At 43.6% G+C, this 27,062-nt stretch overlaps 1 protein-coding gene across 2 annotated transcripts in view; it reads right to left on the bottom strand.

The window, feature by feature from the left end:
- The window catches only part of SFMBT1 (Scm like with four mbt domains 1), an 83,859-nt gene that overhangs the window by 27,131 nt on the left and 29,666 nt on the right, over positions 1-27,062 (bottom strand). For both annotated transcript variants that reach the window (XM_062610239.1, XM_062610238.1), the window contains exons 2-3: positions 9,361-9,517; positions 3,024-3,118 (exon numbers count right to left, since the gene is read on the bottom strand). In XM_062610239.1, the coding sequence (XP_062466223.1) occupies positions 3,024-3,118; positions 9,361-9,388 (123 nt within the window). In that variant the 5' untranslated portion in view covers positions 9,389-9,517. The remainder of the gene's footprint in view (positions 1-3,023; positions 3,119-9,360; positions 9,518-27,062) is intronic.

The following is a 27,062-nucleotide window of genomic DNA, read 5'->3' as shown; positions in this document are numbered from 1 at the left end:
CAGGCAGCTCCAAGCCCAGCACCTTCTTCCCATCGAGTAAGAGCCCCCCACTGACCACGTACAGGTCAGACCTGGCATCTGACCCAGCTCAGGAGGGGAGAATGAGAAAGAATGGGCAAGAAGTGTTAAAAGCATGCAAGTCACAGCAAATACGTGTGTTCAGATGATGCTGAACACTAACTTATTTTTAATACATGTTTACACACATATATAAGCAGGAGAAAGGAACTAAAAATGAGCATCCAGTGTATTTAGACTTGGGGGAGGGGATGAGAATGCTGGCTCCAGCACAGCTCCAGGGTTTTGGTAAGCTCTCTTTTCTGCTCAGCTGTAAGCAAACCACTCATTTTGATCTAAATGTGGCTTAACCTTTAAAATGCAGACAAACTGAACACTAAGACATGCTTAATTTGAGCAAGGATCTTACATTTTCCAATGCCTCTTGCTTATACTAAGCGCAAACCTGTCAGAATGAATATAAGCACACAAATATGAAAGTCCTCTCCCCCAGCAGCAAGTCTGATTCTTTGCTAACAAAGGCTGTGTAATCACAGATTGCATTTTTTTTTTAACCTGATTTTGTCCTCTCCTACAGTGTGGCTCAGTTATTTCTCACCCACCACTCCTAAGGGGAGGCTGGTCACAGTCTCGCTCCTCCAGTATTAAGAAACTCAAACAAAAGCCTTAAGCTTCTGTCTAAAATTTATTTACACATGTTCATTTATTCTTGTGCCAGTATTATTCTCCAGCTTAGTTTTTACACTCTTTTTCTGAGAGTGCAAAAGTAGTTCCCTCATAGCTCTTCTGACGGTAGCCAGAACAACACCGATTCCAGCTGGAGGGACCAGAAGTCACTAGCAACATCAGCATCTGTATGCTCTTCACTGAAAATCCCTCACCTGGTGTATCCTGGAACCACACATTCTTTCAGGGCTTTGTCACATAGTCAGACTGTCGCTATCCACTGGGAGGCAGTGAGGTTTCTCCTTCTCTACCTTTTCCAACCCATTACCTTGTAACAGACAGCAGAAATCCCGAGCATGAGAACTTGCACTGCTGCATGTCTATTCACAGCAAGATTCAGGTGATGTGAGGCTGCTCTAAATATGCTCCTCTCTCTGCTTGTCAATTCAGTGTCAGCATTAACTTCCCAAAATTTTATGCCAAGCTCATTACAAAGGACATGAAAATTGGCTTCCAGACAACTTCTAAGTGAAATCTGCTAGCAAATGCCTGACTGTTCCCCTTCTGAACATGCAGGCATCTATCTTTCTGCTCATCCCTGAAGCCCTGGGTGGTGTTCCTGGCACCCCGACTGCCTAGGCCAGCTCCCCATGGCCAGCCAAGCTCCCGAAAGTACAGTTCCCCCAGCACACTGCCCATGAGAGGACATCCAACACACCCCTAAAGGACCGGGCAACACGGGTAGGCTTTGCCCACACCCGCTCACGGAAGCCTTTTCCACTTGCACCAGCACAACTGCACTGTGCTCTGCATATGTAGGGAATAACAACATAAAAAACACGGATTTGTTTTTAACTAACTGTATTTTTACTGACCATGGCCATAGCAATCAGACCTCTTGTCTGACACAGTTGAGATGGCAAAGAATGCAGGCCAGGGGGGACAAAATTCAAGTGTGTCTCCTGCTGATGAGAACATACAGCTGGCAATGTAAATTCAGTTGGCCAACACTGTAAAGCTGGCATTACAATTTGCTTGTATAATGTCTGAGCTATGCTATTTTCTTTTAACAGAGATCAAGTAAGGTAAACCACAGCAGAAGAACAGACAGGCTACTCCCTGCACTACTGCAAAATGCCATTGTTCTGATTCCATACTGCTTCCTCCATGTGGGCTGCATGGACACAACCACCTGAGTAAGCTTGCTCTCGCTGGAGACTCAGTACACTAAGGAAAAGCAAAGCAAGAACAGGTCTCTCCCTTTCAGAAATGAGATACCTCAATGTCTGTTTTGAAGAAAAAGTTTACAATTACATCCCGGTGTGTGGAAGAGCCTCTGCAAAGCTACATTTACTGTGCAACTTCACTAGTAACACAACTGCCATAGTTTGACAGATTTTGTGATGTGTTACGCTTCTGCATCATGATCCTCCATGAACAGACATCAAGTATTTTTCCTTCTGATTTAAGTCTCCTGTACTGTAAGTGGTGATAATGGACCCAAAAGCCTGGAGTGCTTTCCAAGCAATGGGCGACACACCAGTCACTACCTTCACTGCCATAGTAAAAGACCCACAGCCAGTTGAAAGACTATTAAACAATAACTGTAATGAAGAGTTGAATAAGCATACAGGCTGGCAGTCTGAAAGGTGTTTCAGTTGTTGGAAGAGATCCAAGAGGTTTGGAAAGCAGCTCTCTACAGTTCACCTTCACTGATGACCCAGTACAAGAAGGCAGACTGCACATTCTGATCTCACCCCATGGGACAGTGCACTCCAGGATTTTACCAACAAACATCTGATTAAAGATATCCAAGGGTAAAGACAAGGGCTGATCATGAATTCATCCCATCCATTAAGCCTGTGATTGACAATTATCCTAATCAGCTTTCCAACTACTACAGTCAAGTGTTTGGCAGAGCTATTATTTTCTCCTTGGCCTCCTTATGAGCCACCACTAAAACCTTCTTCGAGAGCACATGTGAATTCTGCTGCTCAAAAGCTATGCCACCAGCTTTCTAAAGCTAGCTCCTCCATCGCAGTCGTCCAGCAGCAATCACCAAAAGAAGGCAGAGACTGGCCAGTTTACGCCTCACGACAAAAATCAAGCTTATCTTCTGGCGCAGAAAAGACCAGGAGCCCCTTAACTTTCAGCACTTGTGGATGGGATTACCCTGTGCTACATACAGAGAAAAAAATGAGAAACAACAGTAAAAGGTGAAATTCCTCATTTCTCTTTATTCTATTGGAACGCATTCAAAGAAACCCTAAACATGCAGTGTACCAAAAACCCCACCGACACAAGAGATGGTTAAGTAAACAAATACTCCCTTTACTTACATGTTTAAAAGATCCATGGGGGGCTGCAATTGCTCCTGTGTCTTCTAGATACTCATCCCAATTGAATTCCATTTCTTCCACACTGGAACCAGCATCTGGAAGAGAAGCCACAGCCCTCCTTATTTAGCAACCTGCTGGCTTAAGTTTTAGGCTACTAGGAGCTACCGCAAAATCTCCTTCACTTCCAAATGACTGAGCACACAAGTGTGCAGTGAACTTCAGTTACACATTCCAACATACAGACAACTCTTCAGCCTTTCTTTGCACGCGAAGGGCACTTTAAGTTGGACCTGATTCGAAAAATAGTGAGTGCCTGAGGATTTTTGGCTAAGCACAGATCCCTTTAAATGTGTGAGAGGAGAACACAGAGAGCAGAGCTCTGTGTATGAACAATACAGGACACTCAAAACTCCAGGGCACACTGGACTGTCAGTGTATTAAATTAGAAACCACTCAGGAAACAGCAATACCAGTAATAAGAAGATTGAACAAAAAAAGACTAAAAATAAATTTGAAATATGACCCTCCTTTTTTAAGTTAGGTAGTATTTATTTAGACGTTATAAAACACCAAAAGCATCGAGAATGATTCAGGATAGTTCTGAAGAAAACAGCTCAAGACACAACTGAAGCCAAGAACACTTAAGCAACTCACAAGGTGTAACAGCTTCTTTAGACCAAGGGAAATCTCATTTCTGGATGCATTTAAAGCAAAAATGTGCTAAAACCACTCAAGTCACAGTTCAAACCCCACTCAGGCTGTTAGGGAAGCAAGCAGCTGTAGTGAGCCGCACTACAAATTACTCACTTTTCCTATTATTATTACTATCAAGCCAGTCCCCCAGCATACTGTTCTTGGCTCACTTCCCTGCTCCCTTCCCACTCCTGTTTATCCTGACCTGTAATCCACTCTGCTGAAAGGACACCCCAACCAGCACAGCTGGATTTCAGGTCCCCTATTTAGTTCAGCACACAGCACACTGTATTCTTCCTGCAGGCACAGTGTGGGTTCCAACTCATGTGAGTGGCATTTTTAACCTCAACACACAGGTCCAGGTTCAGCAGCAAAATGAGATGGCAGTGACATGACACTTTTCTTTAAGTAAACCTTCTCTTTGACTGTTTTAGACCAATTCTACCATCTGCACGATAGCTGTCTTCATGGAAGCACACGAGAGATTTCCATCTCTCAGTAACAGGAAACTTGATACCTTGTTTATATCTGAAAACAGAAATCTCTGTGTATCACAAGCATGGGGAGAGCTCAGCAAAGGTTAAAGGATACCAACACTTCCAACACACTCAGCCTTTCTTAGGACAGGTTGTAACTGTTCTTTCAAGGAGTTGTAGTTTGAACAGGAAACATCGTATGTCCAAAGAAAGAGAATGAAGTACTATTACGTGCCCTTATCAAACCCATGGACATGCTGACAACCTGCTAAGTATGCTCCACACAGCCCCTACTCCTCGAATAGAGAGGGGCAAATATTTGCCCAAAAGTCTGAGCTACATTACATCATCTGAAAAACCTACAAGTCTTGAGTGTAAAGTAGGTTCTTTTTATCTCCAAGCTGATCGTTAAGCTCATCTCCGACTTTCCATGCTAATGCAATGAATTATCATTTCCCCAAAATTTAGAAAAGTATGTTCAGTTAGCTTTTGTTTGCTGATGACAGTATCTGTTTTAAAGGAAGCTCTTATCTCTCCCAAACCCAATCTCATTTTGCTGTTTTTAACAACCACAGTTGGTTAGACTGGCCTTTCATCAGGCTCAGAGCTCACAAAATTCAGAGCTCGAATAACACCATCACTTTTAGGGGATAATTTTTACCTTACTGAAGGAATAACCTGGAAAAGGACAGAAATACGTAATTTAAAAAACCCTAAAAACCTGTGAGAGAGTAGAGCTGTTAAAGCACAGACCATAGCTGTCTGCAAATCAGGGTGGAGCTCATCAAAGCTTTGGCTGCAAGTCATTCTACGAAAAATAACATTGCAAATGTTGTTAGAACAGATTAAGTTTTCTTAACTCATTAAACCCGCATTTTACTTTAATATCACCACAAAATGCTTAAGTTTACTGCTCCAGAACCAAAGTGGGATGAAGCATCAGCTGGAACACATCATCTGTGGTCAGTCAAAACCAAGAGTGACCTTTGTCTGGCTTTTCTCCCACCTAGAGAAAGGCAGCTCACTCTGTCCCACCAAACAGCACCCAGCTGCTCAACAGCAGCAACAACCCCACTTCTGTCCAACTCCAGAAAGCACTTTGTATGTGAAAAACACTGCTTGCAATGTCCAATGCGCTCCTGCTTGAAAAGAAACACAGAGCAACGGGACTGCTCTGGGCTTTTTAACAGGTTTGGAAGCCAAGTGGTGCACACAGGGAATACAACAAGGACCTTGAGACTTTCCAGAGGTGCTCTTTACCAAGCCGCAGGCAGCACCAAGTCTTCAATAAGGTGTTACCATCCCATAACTGTAAAGGGCAGTTAAGCTCCTTAAATGAAGGCACAGGTCACTTAACACACTGAAAGGGTCAATTAGTAACTTACGCTGCCACTTAATTGCCACAAGGAACTCCAGAGAAAGCCAGTTTGCATGCCGCTCTAGCTGCCCTTCGCTTCTATGTTTAAAACCAGTTCCCATCTGGAACAGAGCTACCAAAGGTCCTTTGTCACTCCACTCATCCATGGTCTCTGCTGCTTCCTTCCAGGTCTGCACTGCAGTGAGAAGGGCTCAGATTGCTTTGTGCTGTACAGTGCCCAAATCTCACCAGTACACCCAGAGCTCCCTTGTGACTCATTTTGCTTAGGCAAAAATACTACTATTATTATTTTTAATCTTCCTGCTTTATTTTAGGGATTTTCATTGAGTCAGAGGGGTTTTATCAAAAACTTTCGTAAAGAGCACCCAGACCTTCTGCTGTTGCCTTCATCTGTAAGAGCTCATCCCAGCTCACGCTTACACTTTACTAAGGTTTTACAATCAAACCAGACCCAGGTGATAATCCTCGCAGTTCCACCACTGAGCACGCTGAGCTGGGGAGTTCAGGTGGATTCCGCCCTTTAGGAGGCCGACACAACTGAGGGCTGTGCTTCACTGTATCACACAACAAATCTGTGCTGCGCCTCTTACACAGCCCTGCCACAGCAGCACTGGTTTAGTGCACTTACCAAATCACTGTGGAACACGAAAAGCCTACTGAATAAAGCTTCAAGCAAAAATGCTGTATGAGGCTTCAGGATGAGCGCAGTAAATCAGTGTTTTAACTGTGGCATGCAGTAGGACTGCATAACCCATGAGAAGACTCAGAAATCAAGAGTCTGCTTTTTGACATCTGAATGCAAAACACCCCCAGATTGTAGTGAAGGAGGTGCACGTTAGCTAGAAATCTTTGGGAGTCAGAATGCAGTTGCTCTTCTGGTTTTATTGGCAGGACAGTTGCACCAGGGCAGGCCCTGTTTAAACCAAGCCTTTGCTGTAGTCTGTTGGTATTTTTCTCCAAGCTCCCATTGCACAGCCCCATCCTTGCAGGTTAGCGGATCCAGGATATGCAGAGGACTGGTTTTAATGAAGCTGCATTCCTGAGGGGCCATATGTCTGTACTGAATGTCCTGATCAGTCTCACTTCAAACTACTCAATAAAACCTCAGATATTTACACGAGATTCTCATTACTGTGAGAAAACTTGCAAATTAATATCACAGATGACAACAAGCAAAACCATATTTAATTCATTTAATCCTAAACCACAAGTCATTAATCTAATGCTGCACAGGTGTACCTATATGTATGTACTCTCTTGCTCCCCATATACTTAATTGCTACAAGTCCTAAGTGAATCCAGCTTTCTACTAGAGAGAGAGACATATTTTTCCATATTAGACAGGGTGACTGAGCCCCACATTAGCTCAGTCATCACACATTAGCCAAAGCACAACTTTGGCAAAGGTGGGCAAAGAAACCAGATGCAATTCCCATGTCTGTGGCCTCTCCATACAATTAGTTTTTCTCAGTAAAACTTTCAAATCAAGCTAACATGCTAACATCCACTGTGGAGGAGAGAAAATTGCCTGTAAGAATATTAGAAGTTTCCCAAGTAGGTAAATTGTCTCCCGTTTATCACTATTTCTACTAGCATTATTGTGAACACTAACTCTTCCTTTCTGAATTTTACCATTAATTATGTCCTGTTGTTCTCTGATACATACAGGAAGAGAAAGAATACTGAACTGTACCGTTTGACATGAGAAGGCAGTGAAGTATTAAGTACATCAGCCCTTAAAAATACCTGCAATGGAAGCAGTCTGTTCTGATCTTTGGATTCAAGTTAAATCCTCACTGCAAATAATTTTCATGCATCTTTAATGTGATTTAGTTGAACTGTCATATTGGACATTTAAGTACATCATATTGAAGTCTGCAAGGTCTTCAATTAAGGCTAACCCAAAGGTTTCTCACCCTGAAACTTAAGATATATTTCAATCTGATTTTAATAATAGTTAATCTTTTCCATCTATACCAGCTGCAAGGCCATGAATAAATAAAGACAGGTTGGAATTTCAGCAGCTGAGAAAGACTGTGACAAGAATGAAAGTTGTCTTTTTCTCTTGTAGTGCTAGAGAGCATCGCAAGAACAACCCACAGCACTGTCTGGGGTCTTGTTGGCTGAGAGCCTGTACGTAAAAACCAGAAAGGCAGAGGGGAATCTCCAAAAACTGCTAAAAACCATCAAGTGGAAAAATTACACCAGTCAAAGAATATGAAGGGAATGTTCCAGTAGTGGCTAGGACTGGTCTAACAGAAAGCACTTCAGGAAACAATATTAAGAAGGCACAATACAAAACCGGTGTGCTTGTGGGTAGCATTTGCTTTGAACTCAGTAAGTAAAGTTCTTTTCAATTACTGTTCGCCTTTCAGAGCCACCTGTACTCAAACCAGGCACAAAAAGGATGCTCAGGAAAACAACTGTTGAGTAATTTTGAGATAGTATCAAACCCTGCCTAGCTGTTCCAAGAGCACAGAGAGGACTCTGTGGCCTCTCATACTTTTTGAGGAAGATGGAAAAATGCCAATAAAGGTTTCAGTACAGAGGGATGTGCTATCAGCCTGTGAACAGACCATTGCTAACCACATATACACCTCCCAGCTATTCTTCTCAGCTGCTCAAAACTTTTTCTTACAGTACATGACAGAAGTTAGCAGTTTCCACTAGCAGAGGAAACAGTATCTGCATGTGCTTGGAGGCATTCTGCATACCTATGCATGCTGCTTTTTTCTTGCTTATTTGAGAATATAATGTTGATAACAACTTCAGTGGTTAATAATCAAAATGCATATTTCAGCATCATAAAGCAGATAACAGCATTCTGCTAAAAGCACTATAGATTAAAATCACATTTAATATTTCTTCAGTAACACTGATAGCAATGAGACTTCCATAAAGTAAAGGTACAAAACCTACCAACAGCGAATTGTCCTATGAGAAGAGCTGCTTGTTGGACAGGTACCAAAGGAAAGTAATACTCAGATGAAATCTAATCCAACTGTGTACATTGGTCAAATTAAAATTTACTTTATATTTACTGTACTGACACCATTAGTAGAGAGCTCCTCAAGGAAAAGGCACAAACCATGGCAGGCAAGTCAGAATAATGGATGGTCCCTACCCCCGTAAGAGTGTACAATCCCAGAACTTCTTCCCAGAGAGCTGTTTGCATCCCCAGCTATCCTGTACCAATGCTTTTCCTGGCCTGATGTTTCAAGGTGAACTAAAGCCTGAGCTAATTTATCATAATATACCCCTCTGCAGCAGGTTAGGAGTTGATATCCCAAGCCTATCAAAGTAGGTACACCAAGACACAGGAGCTAACAAGGTAAACAACTTCAGTTACCTGACTTTTTAAATCAGCAGCACAACTATGTCAAAATATTAAGAACAAGATGAACACAAGGACAGAACAAGATAATATTAAACGTTTTTACAGATAAATGCCTTAAAATAATAGTGGTAAAGCCACTGAGCTTTTCATAAACCCATCTCATAGAGGTACCACGAAGACAAAACTCCTTAAAAACACAATTACTAAGGTGGCTCAGATTTTGTTGTGCTTTAAGTCAATGATATACCCTGCTTTTGAAACAGAGCAATAACAAACATAAGCCCTGTAACCAGAATCTAACCCACAGTCTTTGAAATGCGAGTTTCTCTCTGTATCTAGTACACAGCATCACACACATCCAACTATGAAACATGCACTGTGCTCATCTTTGCTTCATCTTGCCTGCCAAGCTTTTTGAGACGCATTAGTCTGGGAGCTGAGCCAGACCAATACCTGCATCATGCTGCTGTTCTCCATTCATCTCCACAGCAGCCCAGTAGTTATTTCAAGCAGCCAGAAGCAGGGGAATCCAAGGCTGTCACGGTTTGGTGGTCATGAGTTGCCTCCTGCCTTCAATTCTACTGGCAGCCAGGACATTCAAGAAGGGATCCTGAAAAAGACCAGAAAGAAATAACTGATGAGAAAATGTTTATCAGGTTTTAAGTACTTTTAAGATACACTGAAAACATTACTCCAGCAGTAAGACAAAAAAAAACTTAAAGCAAACAAGGGCCTCTCACTGTGTTAATGTGTGTTTAGTTATTCCACACCCCTCAACTGCAATTTCCTAAATCAGTCAATTATAAAGCTGACCTTCAACATCTCTTCAGCCCCCCACAAATCCATCCCTCTCAAAAGCTCCTTCAACCCTTCACAACGCTAAAGAAGCAGAGAACTAACCAAGTCATGGCTTAGGAACAAGCCAAAAAAGAATTCAGCTCCTTTGTCACCTGGACCAATGAAAACAGCTAAAGTCAAGAAAGACAAACTGATACTGGTAAAGAGTGAGCACAATGAAGGTTACAAAAAGCCTGCTCAGGCTTTAGCCATTTACTTTCCACAAGCCTTCAGGCAATTTGCAGCTCTGGTCTTGACCAGGTACAAGACAAGTTTACATATACATATACATTTTAAACTTACTAGATTCTTAACAGTTCAACCAAGGAGCCAGTGTGTCATCACTTTAATAGGACTTGAACACACCAGTGTCTGCTGTGACACAGTAGCTCATTTAGTATCAAAACATTGCCTATGTCAGTGGAAAAACCAATTAATACCCTGTATACCAAGACACACTCAAGGTATGTACTTTATTTAATTTCATATTTTACCAGTCTTAAAATTTTCTTTGGCTTTTATGGCAGTTCATTTTGCTGCGTATCAGCTGGTAAAACATACTCTAAAATAATCAATACAGGTATATAGTCACCTGTCACTCTGTATACTTACAAGATGTCTGTACTGACTTCACCCATGCCAATGGGTCCTGTACAACAGCAAAAGACTGCTCCTAAGTACATTACATTAAAATGATGATCCTTGTTAGAAACAAGCAAGTGATAGAACAATGGCCTACCCATAACACACAGTTCTTCCACTCCCCAAATTTCTTAAGCATCCCCTTCACTGCCAAGGACACAGCCCTTCTCTACTCTCCTAATACTCATCTCTGCCAATAGAGCCTTGAACTGCTCTGGAGACAGCGCAAGGAAATTCTGCACTCTGTTTTGGCAAACCCACCCTACAAATACAGAGGTTGTACAAATGGAGGTGGCTGAACCATTCAAAATCTTACTCTGCTACCCCCAACCAGAACCTTTTGCCATGCAGAACAGCTGAGAGTTCAGTGTAAAAAACATACCCTGAAAGTGGCTCTCACACCTTTTACTGCACACGCGCATGTGCACACACAGTGCTCTACAGCTGTGCAAGCTGACAGTATTCCTGCCCCCATGTGTATTAGGGGAAAATCACCTGTGGTTTTTTAACCTACCAGGTTAAAAATCAGGTTTTAAAACACACAGGCTGCACTTCTCACCTAAACACACTTTGAATCACTATGGCTTAAAAAAGGGAAGCCCTACACATTTGAAAAGTTTTAAGGGTTTTTTGAGTTTCATATACCTCTAATGTCTTATCTCCATAATCTATGGAGACTGCCCCATAAGCCTTAGAGAGGTTTTGTTTAATTTTTAAGGTTAAAGATTCCAACCTATTTTAAGTGTTTTTTTTTTTCTCTAATGCAGCATGGACATAACTAAAAAATGCAAATTGCCTACCAGATGGCAACACAAAGATCTTAGTTCAAAATGAGTATCACAAATGAGAGATCTTCCAGTACAGTACTGCTTCTGAAGGTGCAACCATGATTTATTTCACTTCTGAAGGTATAACTGAACTGGACACACAGTAACCACAAATGACCAAGACCCTGTCCAGCCCTTCTCTGAAAGAGCATCTTCCACCCCATCACAACTGCAAGCAGACCATAAGCAGCTTTATGCAGGCTGCAGTTACATCTGTATTGTCATTCAAATAAGCAGTTTGTGAACTCCAGCTGGTCTGAAAAATTCTAACGTTATTTTCCTTTGAAATCTATTTGTTAAAAATTGAAGTATTTTGTAGAAGTTCTATCACAGGGATGCAGAAGCTTAGGTGGGAGAACAACTGCTTCTGCCAGCTTGCCTGCCCAGCTCCTCAGCAGTCCCTCAGAGCAGGCAGCTCCTGTGATCCCAGGCACCAGGACTGGGTGGTTGCCCGTGGCTGGGACTGCAAAGGGCAGCATCACTGTCCCAGCTGATAGCAGCATCTCTAGGCTCCCATGGTCCCCATGCAAAGCAAGTTAATCAAGACATGCCTCCACCATTTAGACACAGAGAACTTGGAAAAAAAATCCCCAACCTATCCCAAAGTTCCATAATTCAATTCTGTGGAGGATTTCCACGGCTTAATTGTAAAATGCTGTGTAGCAGGCTGCAAATGTCCTGAGCACGTCTGTGGAACATCCAGGCTTGCTGGCTGGCAACATCACGCAAGTCAAACCAAACTCTGAGTTACACTTCAACTGAAAGTGAAGAGCCAGAGCTGTGCTGTAGACTGGTACAGTCCTTGGCATGAATTTTAAGGGAACTGCAGTGCAAAGCACTGAAAAGGCTGGCTGAAGCCTCTGTACACAACACCAATAGCTTCATTCACACACAAATAAAACAACAAACTTGAGTAGAATTAAAGAAATACCCACCAGCTGTGCTCAGTGGTGTGGGAAGTTCTCAAGTACAATCAAAACCACAGCCAACTTCAAAAGCTTTTATTACATGGGAGAATAACAATTTTTAAGAGTAAGAAGAGGTACCATTAAGAGCTCCTATTGAATGGTAGCTTAATGCTGTAAGAATCTACTGTGTAGAAGACACTAGTGTGCTTTTATCATTATAGCTCCGGGAACACAGGAGGAGTTCTGAGGAAACTCAGCTCTCAGCTTCTGCTATACTGCTTCTAACCTGCTCCTCTCCAGCTCAGAAAGGCCTTGCTTGGCATATACCTACAGGGTGACAAGTTAACTCCCAACTCAGCTCTGGCTCTGTGAGAAAGTCACTGAGAAATTAAGTCCAGGTACCAATCTCCAGCAACCTTCAGTGGTTCCTTAGGTGTTTCTCCTGCACGACGGACAAAGCAATGCAGGATTCCTTCTGGAAACTCCTGAAGTCTTTCCTCCTGTAGAGAGACTGACTGCTTGAGCTTTCATTTATTCTACCCTTGATGAAGTCGTGATGCATGATGATATCAACAGCAATCAATTAACCAGCAAAACACTTTTTAATCATTAATCAAAATATTTCTTGGTTTTGGCCTATCGTAAGTCTATCAGCTGTCACACTACTAAACCAACACAAAGGCAATGCTGTGCAAACGCCGAGCAAAGCATGTAGTCCAACAAATCTGGGGCTATGCCACCGGTTTCCACCAGTGTAGCCCTGGCAGAGTATCCTCAGAATTTAATTGCAATTAAGGTATTTTCAGTTTACGGGACCCAGCTCTTAATTAACTTTTACAACTAAACGAGGTGATGTAAAACTGACTTCAAGGGTTTGGGTTTTTTTCCAACATGGAAATAGTTAAGAGCAATCCCTCCCCCACCCCCCAAGAAAACCCAACCCCCAAACCCCCAAATCAACACAAACCCCACCCAAACCCAAACCCCGAGGAGGCTGTTTGCTTAACAGATGCCAAATACTGGCAGCTCCTGTTGAAGTTGATTGATATTCTGCCCAAGTCAAGTTGGGCTCCATAAGCAGCTCTGGTGGTTTACGTACACAAAATTGAGAGCACTTGTAATTAGCACCCACCATGGCTGATGCTTACAGTCTGGCACCCCAAAGATTATCTTCTGATAAATCTCGAGAGGAGGGGAGCACAAGTGCTGCTGGAACAGAGCTGATTTGGAAATACTTTGGACTCTTCAGTCTCACTTCTGCATTTCAAACCTCCTTTCAGCACATGAAATATTCAGATGTTAGCAACTGGAAGCAGTATTAAAAACAGTTACAGTTCATTAAAGCCAGATGGCTCACTTGAATATGAAAAGAAATCAAACATAAATTGGATGTTGAATTAAAGTAAATCAGCTGGTGTCTGTGGCTTAATATTATTTTACAACAAAGGCACATGAGACAGTGGGGACAGGAGACACCCCTGCGGACTGGGGAAGAAGCTACAGAAAGGATTAGGTTTCTGTGAACTCTTTGATGCAAACGCATCCAGTAAAATGTATTTCAAAACCCTGCGTCTACCATATAGAGCTTTCCCTGCACTGGCAGGCAGAGAGCCTATTGCAGAGGTCTGTCAGAGCAGGGAAAGGGTTTTTTGGCACCTGAAACCTACAACTCTGCTACTGAATACCGAGATAACAAGGGAAGATAAAGGTCCTTTCTGTTATTGTTGGACCATACCCTGAAGGTGGGAAGAGTGGGGGTATATGTCCTCTTGGTCCCTATGCCCATTCATATATGCTTGTTACTTCAAGGAAATACTAATTACGTGATCCCTATGAGGGGAGATGGCACATGGACTTCACCTAAAGACTTCACAGCTCCAGCTTATGCGATCATAAACAATGTACTGCTCAGCACATCTTCTAATTAGGTGCAGTGTTAACAGCAGGGGTTCTTGGTGGTGTTTCAGAAAGAGAAGCTATGCAGGACAAAAACACCTCCCTGCCACAAACCTGAGTCTGAAAAACACTCACAAAGAACAGCGTAAAGTACAAACCAGGTACAGCTGAGCACCCAGCGGCAACCCTTCCCCGGTGTCCATATAAACAGGAAACAACCAGTTGTTCTTGTGCTTTCTCGTCCACTTTAACTCCGTGGCCCTTGCAGTGAATACTCCCAATTCATCTTGCACCTCTGGAACACAGGGCACAGGCCCTCCCGAGCCTTATTCCTGACACTGCTGCGCTATTTTCGCTGTTACAACCTGCAGCCAGTCCCAGATGCTCACTTGCCCTCTGCTTTCATGATTACTGAAAGAAATATGCAACTCCCACAGTCTGCAAAAGACAACTTCAAGGTTTTTTCTAATCTTTCTCCTAATCTAATGCCACTAGTGTCACTTATGAATATAGCACCAGCTACCCCTTTTGATACCAGAACACAAGAGTGGAGAAGGGGGGGATGTTTGAATCAAGATCTGTATGAGACCTGCAGGCCACACACCTTATCAGCGTATAAACAGATCTAAACCAATTGGGCGAGGTCCTTCACCCTAGGAGATAAACCAGAAAACACCAGGACTCTGGAAAACACATTTGCACCCTCTCCAAGGACCAAGAGTTTCCACCCGGCCTGACTGAGCCTTTGCCAACCCATCACTGATAGAAGAAAGTAAAGAACTGGACAGGACCAGCAAGGATAACAACTTAAGTAGAAGTATTTTAAATTCCAGTATAATTCAATAAAAACAAAAGAAACAAAATCTATTCTTTTTTTTTGTGAGAAAAGCACAAAGAGGACACCACATAATAAACTACTGAGGTAGGAACCAACCAATTTAGGTCCGCTTACAATGTGTAGTACTTGATTCCTCATAAACATCTTTATGACATCCATTACTGGTATGTATAGTGGTGAGTTTTGTGACAGAGTAGTCTGGAGTACCTTTATTTAATATTTTCAGCACAAAAAAAGTAAAGATACCTAGAGTAAGCAAATTTCTCCGTCAGAACCAAAATCAACAGTACTGGAGGAAATTAACTTTCAAACTATTCAGTGCAAGTTTCATTCACTCTTTGGTAGCAATGCACTGGCAGCACAGCAACACCCAAACCTGCCACCCCCGTGTTAGGGTCAGTCACTTCCTTAAAACAGCTATATCCTTTTGGGGGAAAATGTCTGAGACTGGCTAGGCACGGCTGCCGGCTCAGTGGAAGGATACAGCTGATTACCTGCCACAGCAAATCAGCAAGCATCTCCATCAGAGCCTGATGGCAGATATTTGCCTCCTTTGAAAAACCCCTCACTCTTGAAATCAGGGCTGAGAGAGACAAAAGCAAACAAATATTCAGAAGCGCATTCAGTGTAAGAAATCTTTACTATCTGGGATGGGAAGGAACTGTTTAAAATTCACAGATCAGCAAATGTCTGCATGAGCACTTCTGCTTCACTTGGATAAGCAACTCACCGAAGCCCCACAAAGCCGCAGGAGCACGCAGGCTGCAGTCTGCAAGCTTCCCTCCCCTGCTCGAGGATTTTTAACTCCATTCACACCGCATGAGCTCAAGGCAGGCACAAAACCAGCCTCTGCCTAACCTGCCAACCTCTCACTTCTCGTACACTGTGATTCAACAACCACACCAGCACTTCTCTGAGGGTCCATTAACCGTTCCTCCCTACCCACAGTACCAGGAGGACAGTACACAGCTGTCAGACAGGATATTCACGTTCTTTTCTTGGGAAGCAAAGTATCACAGTACCTCATTCAATGCCCTTCCCTCTCGCCCCATCTCCCTGTCATTCCCCTTGCTGGAGCCCTCACAGAAATCCTACTTCTCCAAGGGTCTCCAGAGTCCCATACTTTATGCAAGCTCATAGTTCTCTAAGCCTTTTAGAGACAAAATAGAGTTTAAGACTTTCTGTGCGATTTTTAGTCACTAACACTTTGAAGCCTGGATAATACTTAAGATACTTTCTAACTTTCAGTTGTATAAATACAATAGGTATTTCACAAACATGTGCCTTCCAAGAACCTGAGCCTCCACAAACAAAACACAAAGTGGAAGACTTCTCACAATCCCCAATTTATGCTGGAATTCCGATTTTCCAAACCATTTTAATTGCTGTTCTGTGATGAGCAAATATCAGTTTCAGTGGCTTCTGCAGGGAAACCCAGAGGCCGTGGCTCAGCACTGTGAGCGCACTCCAAATCCTTCCAAGACAGCCCTGAACGGCCCAGAAAGCAGACTACAGAGAGGCAAAATAAAGTCTGATGCTTCTATAACGAAGTAATAAAGATACTCCTGCTTTCATTAAGGTCACTGCTGCCACGGGAATTATCCCATTCAATATGGACAACAGAAACCTCTGCCTGACCTGCAGCTCTTGAAAGCATTTTTACACCCGTGTATGGAACAGTGGGTCTGTAAACAGGAGCTTATTTGTTTGCTTCTGTAAGGATTTATCCGAGATCACTGGATTGCCATTTACTGTAGGTGTGATCACCACCATTTTCTTTAGGCCTTCTTGGTAGCCAAGTTGTTTGTTCCAAAACAAAGCAGAACCTTCCTATATTAGTCCTATATCCCAAAAAAATTAAGAACAGGGACAGCTACGTTTCTGTACTTTTGCACTTGCTGCGCCAACTGTAACCAAACCTGGTCTGAGTTTCCCACCTTCCAGTCACCCCTCTCACCCGTCTCTGACACTCAAGTTGTACAACAGTGTTCCTCTAACAGGCCACAGGCACCCTCCTGGTGACCAGCCCCTCCTCAGCAGCTCGGGCTGCAGACTTTGCTTCGCATGGTTTTGCTCTGTCCAGCGACCGCAGCAGTAACCAAGAAGCAATGATACCCTTCATGAGAAATCGTTCCTTCATCCAAAGCAGTCAACATTTCTGATGTTTCAGCCCCTCGAGTCTCTCTCCCCCACGTCTCCACTCTTGTCAACTTATTTGGGCTTTGTCCTTGCAAGGAAAAAGCTGTGTTCATCTTAACACTCAACTCGGCTCCTTGCGAAGGAAGTTCTTCTGGAGACACAGCACAGAATTCCTGCCATCCCTTTCATCTTTTTGCCTGCCAAGAGCACGCCTGAGTGCTCTTATCAGAACAGCTTCTGTATGGCCTCTGAGAAGAAACCGCACAGAACACGGAGATTATGTATGTGTATAAATGCAAACAGGAACTACTATCACCAGATTTAGATTATTTATTAAAACTTATTACATTTCTCTATCACACCTGCACTGCAATCTCTGCTTACAGACCGGCACTCAGAGCAGCTCCACCCTTCCAAAGAATCACATTACCAACCAGGTTGGAAAAGCCCTTTAAAACCATCAAGTCCAACCTTTACCCCAGCATTGCCAAGGCCATCACTAACCCAGTCTCACTGAGGGCCTCAGCTACACGGTTTCTGAACACTTGCAGGGACAGTGACTCCACCGCTGCTCTGGGCAGCCTGTTCCAATGTCTGAGCACCCTCTTGGTGAAGAAATGTTTCCTAATATCCAGTCTAAATCTCCCCTGGAACAGCCTGAAACCATTACCTCTTGTCCTATCCCTTGTTCCTTGGGAGCAGAGCCCAGCCCCTCCTGGCTCCATCCTCCTGTCAGGCAGTTGTAGGGAGCGATAAAGTCCCCTCTGAGCCTTCTCTTCTCCAGACTAAACCCCTGCAGGTCCTTCAGCCATTCCCCATCACACTTGTGCTCCAGACCCTTCACCAGCACCACTGCCCTTCTCTGGACCCGCTTCAGTACTTCAGTGACTCTCTTGTAGTGAGATGCCCAAAACTGAACACAGGATTTGAGGTGCAGCCTCACCAGTGCCCAGCACAGGGGGCCAATCACTGCCCTACTCCTGCTGGCTACGCTATTGCTGATACATCCTGGAAGGCCAGGATGCTGTTGGCCTTCGTGGCTACCTGGGCACAAATTTGCTCATGTTCAGTGGCCGTCAATCAGCCCCCCCAGGGCCTTTTCCATTTCCCTGCTACTTCTATTAAATCTCCTCTAGCAAAGACAGCTACAAGTTGTTCATCCCTCCCACTGCAACAGCAACATTAAGATTCCTCTAGAGAGCGGCACTTAAAGAACACACCTTATATTCTTACATTTCCAAAGAAATTCTCAGAAAACATAAAAGGGGCAAAGGATCTGCTGTGGAGAATCCAGGATGTAACCATCAATAGCAACCCAGACTTACAGTAAGCAGCACGCCTTCCAAACAGCAGCAACTACAGGCACCTCTGCAGGAGGTTAGCCAGCCCACACTACTGCAGACCACTGCAAGAACAAACACATTTTAATTTATTCCAAGGGTTTATGAAAAAAATAAAGCCTCTGTGTACAACAGCTTCCTGGGGTTTACCCACCACCCACAAAGAAAGCTGGAAGAACACCAACACACACTGCTCTGCTCACACTGAACCGGCAAACCCCCAGGTTACTTGCAGGATCCCATCATCTCCTGCCCAGCACGCAGCCGTGCCGACATAGCTCACTTCACTATCAAGCTTATGGCAGAGCCTTCATGTCAGGTTAAATTGAGCAACGTGCTGGCATTGCACAGACAAAACCTCGCAGCAGACTGGAAGGTTACAGCCTGGCAAGCCTTCCTGCCTTGGAAACGTGGAAATGTTCTCTGTGAATGCGCATTTTTATTGGCATTAAGGTATCTACCAGAGAAAAGAAGAAACCGCTTTGCCACAAAATGGGACCAATGCTTGTACCTTTACCTCAGCCTTTTACTAGAGCTACTTGTACATCATAGAAAACCCAACAAGCAGTAATCTGTTTAACCAAATTTTGCTGATACAATATGTGGCACTTACCTTTTTCATTTAGATTATGCCAATTTATGCCTGTTTTCCTAGCCAAACCCCTGCCTGAAATCCAGCCACTTCCAGGATTTGACTTACCATCTGGATATGCCTGACTATGCATGTAACACACCAGAACTGGGAAGCCTGGTTAATAAATGTTGAAAACACTGAGGTCTAGCTCAACAAATGATGAGATCTGCCTTTACAACCTGTGCTGAGCTATGCAGCTGGTAAAGCAATTTCCATGGGACTATGCGCTAAGTCCAGGTGAGAATGCAAAAGTCTCAGCTCTGTTCCCAGCTAATTCAGATGCCACCAGACAGCCAGAGAATTCACTTGACAGGGGAAATAACACACAACAGGATGTCCCAAGAAGTTCCTTTGTACTTATAACTGGTTGCAAATAGAAGCTATTAAGAACTTCTTAGCTTCAGTCTTCAACATTGAAGATAGTGAGTCTTTTGGTCATTTGGGTTTGGTTTTGTTTTTTTAAATGCAAATTTTCCAGCATTTTTCTGCTTTCTTCATCTACTTTTTACACATAGAGACTACAAGATTACTGAGGGTTGAACAGGATACTCTGCTTTCATTGCTGATTTTTTTATTATGTGTCCTGTAGCACAAATACAACCGCCAGTTAAAAGCTGGGTACGAAGATGAAGGAAGAAAGTGAAGTTCCTGCTGTTCTCAAGTCCCAGACAACAGCTTGGCAACTTCTTATCTTCTTATCCTCTGTGTGAAGACAGGCAACGCGGCCAAGTAAACATTCTGCCAATAACATGTAGTGTAATTCATGGTGAGATAATAATAGAGCACTCAAATGGAAAGAGACTCCTACCTCTACTCCTGAACCCAACATGACATGATGATGGCTGCCCAACAGAAAGTGGTACACAAGAGTTAAACTACCAGCAGCAGTAAAAGCCACCTGATTAAGAGAGCCTCTAAAGTTAGAGCAGCTTTAAGTGAAACACATACCACCTCAAACAGCACTACAAAATACCTGGTTTCTGAGCTCTCCCACAGTCATGGGAACAGTATCCTGGTTTAGACTTTTGAAGTGAAATGACTAAACTTTTTGTCAGAGTCTTCACCAGTCTCATTCTTCTGGCTTGAAATAAAAATGCACAGAACTCGCTCGGATGCTGCTCAGGAGACAACTGAGCCAATGCCAAGAGGTGTGATCTGCAGCAGAGAGCCCTAGAGAGCAACCTGTGGAGAGCTAGAGGTGGCCAAGTGGACCACACAAGCACTTAACAACTATCAGCTCCAAAAGAAAGAATATCATGCCCTTTCCATGGTCTCAAGGAAGACCACTTCCATTGCTAAGTGGTACAAGACGAAGCACCAATGGATGAACATAATTAAGGATACACTACTCGGCTATCCACTGTGTGAGAGAAAAGCATTTTAAGCCAAAAAGTACATTCATTGCACAAATATTTTAGGCAATTATCAAAGATACAAATTCACCTGTAAGTGCCCGGAATCCTGGAGAATCTGCAAAAATTCAACTGCTAAAACACTAGACGTGGAAACACCTTTCCATGCATGAAGGCTGTCAGTTCCACAATACTGCTATGAGGCTCCATTTATTCGAACACGTCCTCCTTGCCGACTCATATTCTGTGCATACATTACAGGAAATGTCTCTGAATACAGCCTGAGCAGGACACTAGATTTGGCTCAGCACTCGAGTCATGTAAAGGGAAAAAACCTGCACTCTCTTCAAACCCGCTTTTGAAATTGCACTCCTATTCCAGAGAGCCTCCTAATGGATGCCACTACTGCAGACAATACAGCAACCGAAGGAGAAGTCATGGAGGGGGAAGGAAGGCACTTTGCAAATACGACATTTAAAAAATGTCGGCCATATAAAATGCTTTTAATATGTAAAAGCCTACTCCTACTTGCTTCCTTCCTTTGTCATGTCATTGGAATAGTGCATGATACAGAAAAGGTAAGTAAGCTATTACACCCATTTCACAGAGGAGCTCCTAAGCCACAAGGTACACACAAGAAAGGGAAACTCTCCCCCAAATGCCAACACAGCCACAGGACAAACTAGACCCCATCAGGCAGAGAGCTGACACCACCTCCAGGCATTTGAGATCCACAGAAAGCCCAGCCTAACACTGAGGACATAATATTCCCAACAAGGTCACTCTCCATCCCGCCAATACAGGAGTTTAAAGGTTAGGAGCTAAACCTAGTTGTCCACACGCTGGCATCTAGCTATAGATCCCATTTTCCTAGAGCAAGCAGGAACTCCAACGCATCTCCAACTCAGCTGGTGTCTTCAGTGCACATCACTTGCAGTATTATAGCCAATCTCCTAGATTTGGGTTTAAAAATAGACTTGCTGGTCTAACCTTAGGTTCCTACTTTTAAAATACGGGCAGTGATATTAGGGGACAACAAAGGCAGTGGCATCTCAGTCGTACTTCTTTCCAGGCATGGAGTGTCAGGCTTTCTTCCCTGAGCAAACAACCAATCCCTGTTAGTCAGACTCAGTGGCAGGCTAGAGTGAAAATTAGAGATGAAAAATACCCGGTTTCAAAGTTTATAGTTTTGGTACCATATAATTTCAATTTAAATAATTCAAGTTAAAATAACTTCTATTAAAAAAAAAGCCCGTAACACAAGACCAGTATTTCTTGTTATGCACATGAATGATACCTGAACATACAGCCTACACGGACAGATGCAACCACGGATCTAACTGCTGTCCAAGACATGGAAAACCTCCTTTAACCAGGAGCAGCACTGAAAAAAACGTGACTGCAAATAAAAGCTGCAGAAGCAAATAGTTGTATCAAAAGCACTCATTGCAACACATTGAGCTGGAACAAAACAGACTCGGAACTCATAATCTGTCTTACGAAGAAATTAACTTACTCCTGGGTAGCCAGCATGGGTCACAGAACAGGGAAATGGAATGGGGAAAGCCTGTGGCTGCAGAAGATGTCTTTGGCAAGTGACCGACTATTATTTTTCCTAGCAAGGACTCTGTGCTACCTACTATCAAGAAGCAAGCCTCAACGTACCACGTGAATTCAAGTGCTGGAGCTCGTAATGTTGGGAAGTGATAAATGGAAAGAGGATTTTAGAAAGTGACAACCACACCCAGCATTCATTTAACAAACTCTGCATAGCCATCATGAGGACCACCGGTGTTGAGGCCTCGCTTTCAGAAATGAGTTTTTCATTTCAGATGAAACAGAATAAATGAAGCTACAAACTCTAAAGAGTCAGGACTCCGGCCCTGTTGCATCATTTTCCTCACAAAACCACGTTTCAAGAGCACAGCATTGCTTCAGGACTTCTATGCCTCAGGTTTTTATTTTCATAGCTTAATCTCACCGCCTCATTACTGTGAAAGGCGATGTCTCATTACCACAGAAGTATTGGAACGCTACCAAATAGCACTGCAGACAGCAGGTGCCGGCACTACCACAGCATCTGCAACAGCCCCGCTCTGTGCTCCCCTCTCCCCACTGGCTCCTGGGAGCCAGCAGTGCAGGACAGGCTCCGGGCCAGGGCTGAACCTCTCCTCCTCCTTCCAGCCACTGCTGCTCCTCCCTGGGGCCCAGCAAAGCACACGTGTCCTCATGTGCAGCATCACTGATTTCAGACGGTACTACACAAAGAGAAGGAGGCTCACCATCCCAGGATGAGCAGTTGAACATGAAGGTATCATCTCCTGCTAACAGTTCACTGCAGGAGAGCTCTCAGTGCTCTGCACCACACCGGCTTGGGGCCAAGGAGCAGTGAAGTGAGGACACCCTCTCCTCCTCCCTGCAGCTCCTGCAGCCTGTGGCTGACCCACTCTTCACAAAGCCCACTACTTCACAAAGCACAGTACAGTACAGAAACACCAGGAGTACAGAAAACTAAACAGTAACGGGTTTCACTTCTGTAAGGACAGGGTCTGCTCTTCATCCCCATGCAGACCAGCTCCAGCACCAACCCAAAGCATGCTACACCATCCAAATGTGAGACCTTGACAGAACTACAGTGATTCCCTACTCACAGGCATTCCCTAATTTAAAAGCAAAAACATGACTGTGAATGACCATCTTAAAACAGAGGGGAAGACAAAAACAAAATCACAATTCTACCATGCATGGAAACCAATGGGGAATGAACCTTAAAGGTTATCCCCCTTTGCTCCAGCCTCCAAATGTAAATGTAAGAGCTTCTAACTCCATTTTTATTAAATATACTTTTTCTATCTCAACTATTTGAGTAAAAACTTGACACCTCAAGTCAGAAATCCTAGACAAGGCAAAATTCAACTTCTTACACTGCATATTTAAAGATCCCCTAAGAGAAAGGGCGTTGAGGGCAGGTGACCCTACATCCTAACTTCCACCAACTGCTCACGAAAAGCCCTCTGCATTTTGAGTTTGGCGATCAGACCTTTACTTTGATCCCCAACCTCTTTCATAGATTTCCCGTGCATTCTTAAACAGCTACAGTACTGCTACTGCGAGACTTGCTCTGACCTGAGCTGCTCTGTATCTTCCAGAGATAGTCACCGATGAAATGTCATGGTCCCTGTAGAAGTAGGAAGTCTTGAGTATAATCATCTCAAACTAATCTAATCTAAGTTCCTTTAACACTGATTCAACAAGATTCACCAGCTCAGTGCAGGATCTATCACTCCCGCATGAGAAATGATAAAGCTGCAGATGATGTTACATGATTTCCCCGCAGGTGCAGGAAAGCCCATGGTGGAACCAGGATCAGAAGCAGCTCAGCAGTCACACGTGTGGCTGTATGAGCTGTTGAAGTGGTGTATCTGTCAGCTACTACTGGGAATTCAGATTGTAACAGCAAAAATCAGTGTATTTTCCCCAAGAGTGGCAAATCTGAGTTTACTGACACAGTTCAAATGCTTACAGCAAAGCCAGTGACACTGAGGAACTAGACAGAAATATCTGAATTATTTAGTAGACAGCACAGAAGCACCAAACAAGCCAAAGCATGATCTCACCAAGAACAAGGGTCAAAAAAATCTCAACAGCTATTAGTGTTTCACTGAAGAGAAGAACTAGCTGACTTCACAGACAGCAGCCATGGCAGAGGAGGGCACGACTGCACGGCCAAGGACAGGGTCCAGCAGCACTGCTGCCTTCCAAGACCCACCATTCCATTGAGTGGGCTGCAACAGGAAACAACATCCAAGGACCTCTTTTGTGTTTCATTTGGACAATCTTTCTGACAGACTACCCAAAACCCCCAGAGTACTCTTTGGCCAGTATCAGGGGAAAGGGGACACGGGAAGTGCACATTTCAACCATTCCTTTCAATAACCCTGTATAGAAAATCCTGACCAACTGATCATGGCTAACGTTTCTTCAAAGGGAACATTTCTTCCTCATTTAACTTACAAAACTCTGTCTCCTGCAAATGACAATTTATTTATAGCAGTGGTATTTGCTGTATAACTGATTGGGGAAGGCTGTAAATGAGCATCATTGCATATATATGGAAAACAATGATAAAGCAGTCATCAAAAAGCTACAGAAGATTTAAATATTCAAATAAGGCAATCTGCATAACCCCCACCTGAATTTTAATTTTGCAGAACTTACTTCACAGCTTTGTGCTGTGAATGATCCACGCAAGCTATTCCTTTTCCATGGAAAAATGGCATTTTGCAAGTGTCCACCAATTCCCAGAGTCACATTAATTTTAATTCCTGGAGAGAAGGTAAAGGAGGTTTTGCCATAGGAGGACAGGCTCTTTTTTCAAAGTCTAAGTGCTCAAGGCAAGAAACCAAAGGTGAAGACACTGACGAGCCACAAGAAGGTTACGGTGGCAGTGAATTGCATCGAGGCTCCCCACCTGCCAAGCAAAACAAGATTATGACTTGTAGCTCTCTAAAATGCAAGCTATGAAAACAGGGAGGAGAGGAAAACAGTGCTGTGGAGGTAAGGGAGATGAGACCTCACAGCAAGCCAGCCTGCATACTTGAGCAAGTATCTCCAAAGGAGAAAAGGGACAGACTTGCTGAGAAGCCCCACGAAGAACAGGCTTCTACCAGGTGAAAAAGACTTGCAGAGAAGCCCCATTAAGAACAGGCTTCTACCAGGCAGGTGAAAAAGACATAATCAGAAACTGGAAAGCTAAATGGACACCTGTGAGCCTAAATACTAATTAACAATAATAATAATAATACCACCACCACAAAGCAATAACAACAACAATAAAACACCACGTTAACCATACAGGTCTCATTCTGTCAAAGTCTTTGCAAAAACAAAGGGCAAACTCCACCCCACATCCACAAACCCACTTTCTTTCAGCACACTAGAAGACTCTCTATGTGTCAGCCAAACAAATCCATGGCACCATACTGCTGTGATGTGAGAAAGGGCTCCAAGACCAGTGTCCCAGAGAGCATATACGTTCCCTGCATCCATGAACTCTGCAGCATTCATAACTTCAATAAACGCTGTAAATATTTCTCATAGCCTCTTAAATTGTCACCTTCTAGGGATTTTCACTGGTTCAACTTTCTACTCTGCCTTCACTACATGATGGTACAAAACCCTACGTGTGATGCTACCAAGATTGTTGCATTATTTAAATAACATCTGAGTTAATCTTCACTGATGTTAATTACAAGCCGGTTCATTAGTATGTCAGTTACTGTGATAAAATTCAGTTACGGAGAAGAGAAGAAAAAGCTACTGGCAGTTTCTGGCCCAAACTGGTTGTATGCATCACGGCTTTAGGCTGGTTTAGGGCAACCCATGAGGCTGGGGATATGCTCAGTGCAATTCATGCTTCCAGCTCTGGAGCACCAGCACTCGAAAAGGACAGCTTCTGAAGGGAAGAAAAGGGGAAAAGAGCAGGAGCGGGAATTTGCCTCTTCGAAATCAGCATAAGGGAGAAAACTGGAATAAATGTAATCCTTCTTCAGAGCTGTCCTGTACCCCTCCTAAATTTTGTTTCAGTCTCGCACTCGCTTTCAGATGAAGATGAAACAGAGTTTAGATTTTCAGTGCGTGAAGGGAAGCAGAAAGGCAGAGCTGTGTCATGCTTCCAATTCAGACTAACCCCACACAAACAGGGAGACTCATGTAACTGCTTTGTTCACTTCTATACCTGGATTCAGTGAGGAACCAGTGGACATTGTGCTGACCCCGGGTCTGCACCACGAAAGATCTTCCACTGCACCATGGCTCCACAAAACAGTGAGTAATGACAAAGAGAGTGAAAATCGAACTGCCAACAGTTAATGTCCAAATAAGTTCTTGCCTCAACGTGTGCTACAAGAACCTCTGATGTTGCAAAAAGAGGAGGCACCTGGAAGAAAAGGTCAGGCTTTCCTAAGGAATGACAGCTCCTCAGGGCTCAGCCTCGACATGGAACAAGGAAATGCATCTCAAAAAGATGTTTGCTTTTCAACTATACTCCTTACTTTGAAAGACTCATAAGGATTCTTTACAACTTGGCTATAGTTCCACGCATAAATAAACAGAACAGGGGTGCACTACTCCCAGAAAGGCAGCTCCACACCCACTCGCTCATCCCTATTCCACAGTAAATCTTCCACTGGAGCAAATTCATGCAGTAAAAGCAAACAGGAGACTGTGTCCAGGCTAAAACTCACCCTTATTTTTAAGATTTATAAGAAACTATTATCCCCTTCATCTTCCTGGTCAGGTACAGCCCTCAATCCTAGCAGCAAAGATGAATGAGGCTTCGTAACTTCCATGATTTATAAACCTGTTAGTGTCACATCATCCTGGCTATCACACAGTCTGCACTGATTCTGCAATCCTTTGGGACAGTAACACCCATTCTGCATGGTACAGAAGGATGGAGCAAAGGCCCCATTCTGATGGAGCCATCAGAAGTATTTAAGCACAGACCAGGAACTAGGGAGCTTGGAGTAACAAAATTTACTTTCTTCATTTGCATTAACCTGCAGAACTCAAGCAGGAATTAACTTGCAACAGCAGCACCCGAAGCAGCACAGCACGCAGCTCAGTGACCCTGGTTTTTGCTGAGGAGGGATGTACAGCAGAGGCTTAAACCCGGGCTTGGTCCACAGGTGCTGCGCAGTTCCAGGAGCTTGCACTGAGCAGCACAGTAGGCTGCAGTGGT

The sequence above is a fragment of the Pezoporus occidentalis genome, unplaced genomic scaffold, assembly GCF_034315485.1.
Source record: "Pezoporus occidentalis ecotype Australia unplaced genomic scaffold, CSIRO_AGI_Poc_V1 ctg145, whole genome shotgun sequence".
NCBI classification, from domain to species: domain Eukaryota; kingdom Metazoa; phylum Chordata; class Aves; order Psittaciformes; family Psittacidae; genus Pezoporus; species Pezoporus occidentalis.
Note: the sequence above shows the minus strand (reverse complement) of the source record. Positions and strands in the feature narration are given on the sequence as shown.